An 11,281-nucleotide genomic window follows, 5' to 3' on the forward strand; every position below is an offset into this window, starting at 1 on the left:
GATGTTTGATATTCAGACAGATAGTGAGGCTAGGCTCAATTGCTTATGATGTAGGGTAATAATAATGAGCTTCTCTTCTGGAGGGTTAACAACCTAAGTTTGCAGACCAAAAAAGAGAGAAAAAGAGGGGCTGCAAGGACAGCAAACATTTTGGCCCTACCCTTTCAAAGTCAGTGAAGATTCCGGACATAGGAGATCCTATACCATAACACCATTTAACTCAGTTGTGTCCCAAATTTTCTGATTAAGGAGATTATGGGGCCACAGAGGAAAGTGATTGATGATGTAGTGTGCCTAAGGAGAATCACATGGAGAGAAAACATTCTCTCAGGCTTTCACAGAGAGCAAATTGGTCGAGCAATAGCCATGACTCATCCACATGGCTGACACTGACAAAGGATCTACAAACTGCAATACAGGGTTTCAGGGTAAATCCTAAGGGGACTTGACTGACCTTATCAGATATGAAAGCTACATTTCTTGCTATGTAGGTCTTGCTTTATCTTGGTCTTAACCATCCAGCAGAAAAGTATAAAAAAACGAGGTATATAAAGTAAAGCCATATTAATATGATGAGCTGTAAGAGGCTCGTCAATAACTTCTGAGAATAACCCACTAATATTATAGACTGCTAGACAGTGTTGGATTGTTCAGCTGAATTCAAACACCTTAGCATTTAGATGCCAACAGAATATTAACCTCTGATAGGACTAAACAAAAAAAAGGGAATACAAAGGAAAGATCATTTTGTATTTATATACACAAAATAGTTAGGATCGTTATACAGCTACTTTTGCTTAATTCAATGAGAAGAAAGGTGTGCTAATAGTGTTTGGACAGGATATCCTGTCTGCTTCTTGTACTATAAATAACCATTAAAAAGATAACAATGTACAATGTATTGATTATCGAAACTGTCCTATTATTCAGCTTTGAAACTGTCTCATTCATATTTATTTCTCAATAAAATAAAAAAATAAAATAAATAAAATAAAATAAAAAGAAATACAAAAACAAAGTATAAAAAGTAAATCCATATTAATATGCTGAGCTGTAAAAGGCTCAAGTCAACAACTTCTGACATTGCCAGTGTTACAGAAAATCCACTAATATTATGGACTACTAGACTATATTGAAATATTTTGCTAAATTCACGCACCTACAACATTTAAATGACAATGGAATGCCCTTCGCTGATAAAACTAACTAAAAAAGAGAGATACAAATGAACGACCATTTTGTATCTGTATAATCAAAATAGTTATGATAGATACACAGCTGCATTCTCTTAATTCAATGAATAAAGAGGTTTGTTCTAATAGTGCTTGTGGACAGGATATCATGTCTGCATCTTATACAATGAATAACCACTAAGACAACAATATGCAATGTATTAATTATTGAAACTGCTAGTAATCTGTTTTGAAACTGTCTCATTGCTATGTTTCTCAACAAAATTATTTTTTAAAAAAAGATTATCGATGTCTATAGATATATGCACTCCAGTTGACAAGATCATGAATATCCATAAAAATGGCTCTAAGAACTCACTTAAGAAAAGCACCTATAACTAGGAAAAATAAATATATGTTACTCACTATAGTATTCCTAAGAACAAGGAAATCAAACACCATCCTTACATCTACCAATAATAGGGACCCATTTGAAAAAATTAGGGTACATCCCCCAGTGAAAATTATACAATGTCAAGCACTCAGGAAGCTAAGGCAGGAGGACTGCTATAAATTCAAGGTCAGCCTGGGCTACAAAGTGAGTTCAAGGCCAGCCTGAACTACATAGTGAAACTGTTTCAAAAAGATGAAAGAAGGAAAGAGAAAGAAAGAAAGTTATCCAACTACATAAAAGTATGAAGACATCAAGACAACTATAGAAAAATCTATGTAGGATGATATCATTTGTGCAAGAGATGGTGAAGTTGGTTTTCACTTTTCCCAGATTCTCAACACTGGTCGAAAGCTCCTTTAAACCTTTCCTTCTTAGAAAATAACAAATACTCCATACCCAGCCTTTTGGAATAGCATGATTAGAAAGACTTTAGACACTGAAAACCCCTCCTAAGGCAAACTCCAGCTCTATGGCAACAACAAAAAGAGACTAGGACAGAAAAGGTCTGTCTGTGTAATAAAGCACTGGTGGGAAAGTTCCACGTTTATGTAAATGTTCATGCAAAGTCCAAATTTTATTTTTTAATCATTTATTTGTTTGATACAGGGTCTCGCCATGCAGCTTGGACTAGTAGTGATCCTCCTATCTCAGCCTCCCTAACGCTGGGATTACAGGCATGTGCCACCACTCCCCATTTAAGGGCCGGCGCGACATGCCTGGAGTTCAGGGACCGCAGGGCATGCAGTACCAGGCATCAAACCTGGGTCCTTGGGCTTGCCAGGCAGGTGCTTAGACCACCAAGCTACCTCCCCAGCCCACAAAATCCAAATTTTAAAAAAGTAAATTACTAAAAGACTACTTTAATATCAAAAAAAAAATATTTAAAAAGTCCTTCCTTTAGGGATTTTACAATTAGTCCAGAAGCTCTGATGCAGGAGTCAACTGACTGATCTCAGAGGAGCTAACACTTGACTCAGAATGTGGAAGGGGAAACAGGTTGCCAGAGGGCATTTTTCTTGGAGAATATATCTGGAAGATCAAAGATACTTTGGGCAAGGTGGGGTCATCACGTGGAATGTTGCGGGCTTGAAGTTTCAAAATCTTTACCAAGACAGTTCCCCTCCCACTCGGGCATCGGACTGTGAAGATCACTAGTCCTTGTGAATGGCTTTATACAAACAGCACACTCTGTCCTTAAATGACTATAAAGTGCTTCCCTCCAGGGGTTCTGATTCAACTGAACCTTAGTGAAACAGATTTAAGTTCTTGAGAGAATTTTTCCTAATAGCCTACAGGATGATCATAGAGACAAAAATTTGAAAAAGGTACTACTAATCTTCATAGTAACATGTGTGAAAGCAAAAGCAGGATAAAGTTATTCTAGTTATTTTTAGTTTTTTACCTTACAAAGAAACATTTCTGACCAGTAAGTTTATTTTTATTTTTTATTTATTTTTTTGGTGGAACCAGGGATTGAACTCAGGCCCGTGCGCTTGCCAGGGAAGTGCTTATTCCACTGAGCCAGACCCCAGTAAGTTTAAAATCTGATTTATTAAGGTGTACTAACATACAAGAAAATTCGCTAACTTGAAGTATATGGTTCAATGCGTTTTGACAAATGCATGTCATCATGCACCGTCACAAGAGCAGGTGAATTTTCATCTTCTCTAGAACTCTAAAATACTACAAATCAGGAAAAGTAGTTTCATTTATAGGCTTTGGATTTTTTTTTTTTTTTAAATGTATTTTATCACAGGGTCTACAGGGTCTCATACACAGATCGGACTCATAGTGATCCTCCTGTTTTCAGCCTCCCAAGCACTGGGATTAGAGACAGGTGCCACCAAGCCCTGTCTCTGCCACCATCTCAGTGTGCCTCAGGGGTGGGGCCAGCACAGCACACTGGAGATTGAACCCCAGTTGCCACACGTGACTAAGCAGGTGCTTTAGTCTACTGAGCCAGCCCTACACTTTGGATTTCTGAAGTTACCTTCTAAGGCTTGGAAATTGTAACACAGACTTCTAAAAACATACTCAAGGGGGGCCGGGGAGATGGTTCAGTGGAATAAGCGCTTCCCTGGAAAGCGCAAGGAGCTGAGTTCAATCCCTGGTTCCGCAAAAAAAGAAAAATTAAAAAAATAAAATAAAAACATACTCAATACCTGCTATCATTCATCTTTTGGGGGGAAAGGGAGCTGAGACAAGGCCTCTTTATGTAGCCCAGAATGGCCTCAAACAGCGATCCTCCTGTCTTGGCCTCCAGAGTGCTGGGATTATAGGCGTGCAACCCTGTGCCAAGCACCATCACTCATCTTATATAAAAATTGCAGGTTTTATATTACTAAAGTATGAAAGTCTTAAGCACACAGTACATACCTACTCTTTTCTCTAAGAGGTTTCCTTGTTGGGCCAGCTTGATTGCATGTATATAGCCAAAGGAAGCATCATAGCCAAGCATTTCACAATATAAAAGTCTCACCATACATTCCTTCATTGTTTTCTGGAAAACAAAATGCCCAGTCATTATCGAAGCAAATAGAATGTTCTAATTTTGTGTGTGTGTGTGTGTGTGTTGTGATTTATCAGAACACTTTAATTCTATCACTAAAGAAAAAATATACATATTATAAATTAGTCACATAATAATAGACTATATAAGTAAAAGTAGCTTCTTTTAATTACCAGTAGCATTAATTTTAATGAAATTATTTGAAACATTTTTATGCTGGTGAAAATAAGTGCTCTGTACCTATTTCTAATGCTATGTGCCCATAGTATAAAATTGGTTATAACATGAAACATGCGGTCTGCATGCAAAATGTCACCCACAAGAATCTTATTTGGCATCTAAAATTACATAATTCAAGTGAAAAATACTTTATTAAAGGATAACATAAAATTTTCACAGGTTAGCAATAATTTTTGGAATGCAAATATTTTTCACATTTAAAAATGAGGTTGCAAGCTGAGCAAGTACCTGTAGTCTCGGCACTTGGCAGGCACAGGCAGGCGGCCTGTGTGAGCCCCGGAGTTTAAGAACAGCCTGAACCACACAGCGAGACCCCGTGTCAAACAAAGAAACAAACATGAAGAAATAAAATGGAACCTAGACTTTCTTTTTTTTTAAGTTTATTTTTTATTTTTTAATTAATTTTATTGAGAAAGATCTCCATCAAGTTTTTGAAACTAGCAGTTAATTGGTAGGATTCTTACCCTGACTAACTATATATGCTGATACCTGCGAACTAAGCAACTGCACCAAGGATAGCAATATATAATACTGATACAGGGAGAAAAACTGATCTTTGGTGGGTGACCTCCAAATGACACAAGGAACCTCCAAATGACGTAGGGAAAAATGATCTCTGACCTGACCTGCACGAGTTCGTGTTCTCTAAAACCGAAAAATGAATTTTAGGGACAAACGAGGTTATGAGCAGAATATATTTATTGAGGAAAAGAAAGCTCCTGTCCAAGAGAGGGAGAGGAGGGCCCGAGTGGGTTGTCCCCGGGAAGCTGTCTCTTCCAGGGACCTAGACTTTCTTCAGACATGTTATGCTACACAAATGTAACTGTCTGCTTTACAGATACTTTTTTTAATAAACTTGTTTTAAAATGAACTAGCGAGCCTTCACTACTCACAGAAAAACTGCACAACTGCACCTTCTCTCTCTCCTTTTCTCTTGTTTCTGGGATATTAGGGGTTGGATCCAGGCCTCGCTAATGCTAGGCAAGCCCCCTATCACTGAGTGACACCTCTAGCCAATCTCTCTCTCTTCTTTTTTATTCTTCTTCTTCTTTTTTAAGGTAAGAGTCTCACTATGCAGTTCAGGGGCTTGATTTGAACTCACTATGTAGCCCAGGCTGGCTTCAAGCTCACAGCGATCCTGTGGAGTGCTGGGAGTACTGGCACGTACCACTGCACCCAGCTTAAGTACTCTTTATGTAACACAATTATTATGGACTCGGGCTTAATTTCATTAAAAGGATAGTTATCCCAGTGATATTTAATATTTAGGGGGATCTTTCAATATATGTAAGACTAAAACTGTTTAAATGATAAATATCTGTTTTATTAGGACAGTAATATTTGTATTCTTAATATTTATATAGAATTTTAGTCAAAAGTAAAAATGCTTCAGAGAGAAAAGCTCAGATTTATAATATCTAAAAGTAATTACCATATTACTGGATTATTAAATCACACCATGCTTACAGTATATAGTATATAAACATGTTATGATTCAGTAGGAGCAGTAAAATCAAATATAATATCCTAAAGAATAATGTTTAATGCTGTGCTGCACGTGTGTGCATGCGTGTAAAGAAGAGTTTAAAAACACCATAGGGAACTCACAGGGGAATGAAATTCAACTGAGGTCACTCATGTTTAAAGCAACAAAAGTTAATTAACACATTAATTAATTAAGATTATGAAATCCTGGAACTGGGGAGGTAGTTCAGAGTACTTGGTTAGCTTGTGCGAGGCCCTGAGTTCAATTCCTAGCCCCACCAAAACAGACTACTAAATACCAATTAAGACTGTGTCCCTCTTCAAAAACTTCTGTGTTAATTAGAAAGGTAAGGGTCAATTTAAGCCATTAAGTTTCGATCTTGGGATATACAACACTAGCTCAGAGAACTCCAAAAGTCATTATGAGCTTTAAGTAAAATTACCACATACATTATCATTCTTTCAGACAAAAAGTGTACTCCTCAGTGTAGTAATTCTCCTTACACTTTCTCTAACAGTTTTTCTACCATTATTCAGTCACCTTAGCCAACTCTAAGAGGGTTGCCCAGAGATAGAGGGCCACGACTACAAGGCGATCGTGCTCCCAAGCCCTGGCTCCCCAGCTGCGACCTATTCATCTTAGCTCCACCCCACGCCAGGCTTTCGCCTTGTGGTAAGGCAGCTGCAGGGCGGAGGTGTAGTTCAGCAGCAGAGCGTCTGCTTAGCATGCCGAAGGCCCTAGTCCCCAGCACTGGAAAAAAAGAACATGTGTATATAGTGATATCAATTACAGAAAATGGAAATCTAATGAAATTTTATAGATACCTACAATTATATACAGCAACATACACAGAGATTAACGGCTTGAATTTTGTTGGTCCACATATTACGACTGTTCCCTCTTCAGAAACTATTTGCCAAGTGTGCTGGTGCACACCTGCAATCCCATCATTCTCATAGGCTGAGCAGAGGCGAGGCGGGCCTAAGAGCCCACACAGGCATCTCCCAACATAAATAATAAGGAAAGGAAATCATTTCTGGATTGGGGAGAGAGCTCAGCAGCATAAGCGCCTGCCTGGCAAGCGCAAGGTACTGAGTTCAATCCTTGGTATCAAAAAACTCCCAAACATTTCTCTTTACCACTTCTATCAATTACATGAAAAATGAAAATTTTATACAGATACCTAAAATTATATACACCAACATACACATACTAACATATACAGAGATATTGGATTGATGTCTTGATTTTTGTTGGTCCACATATTATGACCATAAAATAAAATAAATACATTCCTTAGACTTTACAAATACTCATCTTCCTGATCATGTACTCCTGTAAAAACAGCGCCTTGACATTCTTATTGGGGGCGGGGCGAACACTTCACAGTGACACAAAAATACGCCTATTAAATGCTGGTTGGGAAAAACCTCGTTAAGAAAAAGGATGCCAGGTATGGTGGTGCTCTGTAATCCCAGCAACTCAGGAGCAGCATGGGCAATTCAGCAAGCCCTTGTTTTAAATCAAATAAGAAGCTGACAAGACAGCTCAGCTGACTAAATGCCCGCTTAGGCAAGCCCAGGTACTAGGGTTCAAGTCCAGCACCATATGCCGTGCGAGCCCCAACCTCAGGTATGCTGAGCTGGTCACGGACACCAGGAGTGGGGCCGCACGCCTTTAAGTCCAGCACTGGAGAGGCTGAAGACAGGAGGATTACTACGAGTCCAAGCTGCACAGTGAGACCCTGCACCAAATACAGTTTTAAAAAAAAAATCAAGAAGGGCTGGGACTGTGATCCACAGCTCTCCAGATCCAACTTCCAAAACCCCCGAAAACAAAAGGGTATTGTATATTGTTTACATAGATCAAGCTATTACATTATGCTCAATAAAAATCTATAATGGTTCAAAGTGAAAAATAACAAAAACCCAGGTCTTAATCTAACTATATGAGCACAGTGCTCGCTTCGGCAGCACATATACTAACTATATGAGGACAGACTCCCAGGAGCTGCAAATAGCGGCTATTCATTAGTAGCTGCTGAATGAATACTGTTTAAAAATCAAATTCTTCTTTTTTTTTTTTTTTTTTTTTGCATTTTAGTACAGGGTCTCATGTAGATGGGACTCGCAGTGATCCACCTGTGTTCAGCCTCTCAAGGGCTGGGATTACAGGCACGCACCACCACATCCAGTCTCAACTGCCACCTCAGCATGCTCCAAGGGCGGGGCTGGCATGGCATGGCCAGGGATCGAACCCCAGCAGCGGCATCTGCCTAAGCAAGCACTTTAGCCTGTTGAGCTATTTAGCTGGCTCTTTAAAAAATCAAATTCTAAAGCATGAGATCATGAGTTTGATTCCTGGTACGAAAAGAAAAAGAAAAATCTAATTCCATCTAACCAAGTTCAAAAACATGTAATTGGCTCTTGATATAACTGCTATGCAATAGTTTCAGAGCAAGAAACAATTATTCTACCTGTTAGTGACCCCAAAAGGCAGGGGATGTAGCTCAGTTGTAGAGTGTAAATTTGGCTTTCCTTAAGCCCTCAGTCCCAACACTCCCAGCCCCCCCAAAAAAAATCTGTATCAATTTTGGAAAGAAAATATTGTGTTAAATGGCACATCTTAACCTTTCAGAGTATACAACATTAAAACAAGAAGATGAGTACTGGGGTCCCGGAAGTGTACAACCATACATGTTATTGCCGTCACCTCCGTCCTGACTCTACACGGTCTGATCCGTGTGGTCCACTGCAGCCGCCCAATGATAAAGACCTAAAGTGAGGTATGCTACCACCTACAGCCAACTTCAACTAGAAGAGACCTGAGAAATGATCAGTTAGCTGCCACTGTCAGCCAGAGGGCCAGATTTCACGTCAAATGTGTAGGCACCAACTGCAAACTTACCAGTGTCGTTGTGGGAGCAGAAACAGTCGCCTTCAGACTGATCAGTTCCTGCTGGATTAATTTTTCTTCTTCCTTAAAAGGTGAACATATTTAAATGCTTGAATAACTGTCTTTTTAAACTATAACAGTATTTTAAAGCTAAAAAATAAAATACTACTTTCAATTATAAAAGAACATTATTCTGGCTGAGTCCTGGTAACACAAGCCTGCAATCCCAGCACTCAGGAGGTTTGTTAGATGTTAGTGAGATGGTTGGTTAAGAACTGCTAGAAGGACTGCCACATTTAAAGTTTCAAACTGCAACGTAAGTAATTCAACCCAGGTCCTCTACCATGGAGATACATCACCAGCTATTTTACTTTTTATTTTATTTCTTCAGTAAAGGCCTCATTAAGTGGCCCTGGCTGGACGATTGATTTGAGTTCAAGGCCAACCTTGAGCTACAAAGTTAGTTCAAGGCCAGCTTGAACTACATGGTGAAATCCTTGTCTCAAAAAGACCCAAAAAAAAGGAGGGGGACATTATTTTGAGAGGTAAATATGTGCTTATGATCTGCATCTCACCAACACTCAGAATCATCCCTAGAGAGAGTGTTCCCAGGCTAACGCACCTTTCCTCTTTTATTCACTCAGGTACTGGCCCCTGGAAAGCCTAACTGGCAGAGAAATGCTTCTAAAAAATTAAAAGTGGGGAAAAATAAATAAATAAAATTTTTTTAAAAAAATTAAAAGTGGGAGGTACAAAGGAAATCTTTGTCTTTTCCCAGGGTAAGAATCTCACAGCTTCCTCTTAGAACTAAAAAATCTTCATGGAATAGAAATAGGGAAAGAAGACATAAACAAGCATTTTCTTTCCTTCTTTTTTTTTTTTTTTCCTGAGCCAGTGTTTTCTACACAGTCCAGGCTGGCTTTAACTCATTATGTAGCCCAGGCAGCCCTTGAATGTGTAATCCTTCTGCCTCCACCTCTTGAGGAGCCGGGATCACGGGTGTGGCCCCCCTTTCTTATTCACTCTCATACACGTAACCCAATGTAGTCCATCTCCAGTATTCCCATTCTATTTTATCTCCCTAAACACTTAAAAAACTGGCCCCATTTTGGGCTAATATATTGCTATCTTTAAATACACACTGAATTAGGTGTTCTGGTTTAGATCTAAATTTTGTTCCCAGCACAGTAGCACAGGTATGTCATCTTAGCACTTTGGAGGCTGAGGCAGGATTGCTGTGAGTTTGAGGCCAGCTTGAACATACATTACAGATATGCACATCTGTAACCCAAGCTACCTGGAAGACTGAGACAGGTGGATCCAGCGTTCCAGGACAGCCAGGGCCACTTAACGAGGCCTGAACTGAAGAAACAAAATAAAAAGTAAAATAGCTGGTGATGCATCTCCATGGTGGAGGACCTAGGTTGAATTACTTATGTTGCAGTTTGAAACTCTGAATGTAGCAGTCCTTCTAGCAGTTCTTAACATACCATCTCACTAACATCTATGTCTCCATCACCTTCCTGGTTGCTGAGACGCCACGCCTGACACTCGTTTGAAGGAGCAGAAGTTTACTGAAGCTCATCGTTTTAGTCCACATCTGGGCATGGAGAAGGGGTTAGTGACCCACCTTACGGCTAGCCCCACCTCCCAAAAGAAGTCAGCTAGAGAGTTCCATGACTCAGGCACCTTCGAAATACATGAGTCTTTGGGAACGTTTTATTTATTATATTATTATTATTATTTTGAAACAAGGTCTTGCCCAAAAACAAACGCTGTTCAGCATCTCATAAAAATGAGCAAAGGACAGAAACACAAACAGCAATAGTACAAAGTCCACACGCAGGACTGTGGAATGTGCAGCAGGCCAACATTCTCCAGTACAGCATCATCCTGCATTAGCTTATTCATTCTAGCCCTTTACCATGCTAGGCCACTTATACTGCCTGCTTGCAAGGCTTTATACTTAGGCCTTTATACAAATAAATGCACGGTCAGTTCTCTGAGAGAACATCGTAAAGTACCTTCCTCAGTGTCTGACACATAACCCTGCCCCATAAGTATGTGCTGAACAAATTATGACACAGTGTTTTTACGACACCACTTCCTCGAGGCTTTGAAACAGCGTCTCACACAGCCCATGCAATTCCAGTCTTGGCACTTAACTTTTGGGGTTCACTCTCAGAGCCCGGCTGGGCATATTCCCCACTTGGGGAGAATTTAAGTTTCTTTTCCTCTGCCCAACCCCGGGGCCCAAGAAGCTCGGGCGCCCCGAGATCCACACGGAGGCTGGGTGGCAGGGTCTGCCCGGGTGTGCGCCTCCGCAGAGGGGAGCCGGGGGAGGGTCAGAGCGGGGAAGCGAGCGCCGCGCTCCGCGACTCCCACGGCTCGGCGCGCCCCGGGCCAGCGGTCGGGACGGTGCCAGACCCGTCCCCGCGGGCGTGGGAGACGCGAGAGGCCAGGCGGGAAGACATCCGCCCGACCGCGGGGAGCGGGGGCCACCAGGGCTCCCGGGCGGGCCGGGC

At 40.6% G+C, this 11,281-nt stretch overlaps 1 protein-coding gene across 1 annotated transcript in view; it reads right to left on the reverse strand.

Annotated features, from left to right (window-relative positions):
- The window catches only part of Ap4e1 (adaptor related protein complex 4 epsilon 1 subunit), a 70,342-nt gene extending 60,534 nt beyond the window's left edge, over nt 1-9,808 (reverse strand). The window contains exons 1-3 of the mRNA XM_023724060.1: nt 9,788-9,808; nt 8,769-8,840; nt 4,003-4,126 (exon numbers count right to left, since the gene is read on the reverse strand). Coding sequence (XP_023579828.1) covers nt 4,003-4,126; nt 8,769-8,840; nt 9,788-9,808 — 217 coding nt within the window. The remainder of the gene's footprint in view (nt 1-4,002; nt 4,127-8,768; nt 8,841-9,787) is intronic.
- Nucleotides 9,809-11,281: the final 1,473 nt, after the last annotated feature.

The sequence above is a fragment of the Octodon degus genome, unplaced genomic scaffold (assembly GCF_000260255.1).
Source record: "Octodon degus isolate 3935 unplaced genomic scaffold, OctDeg1.0 scaffold00105, whole genome shotgun sequence".
NCBI classification, from domain to species: Eukaryota; Metazoa; Chordata; class Mammalia; order Rodentia; family Octodontidae; genus Octodon; species Octodon degus.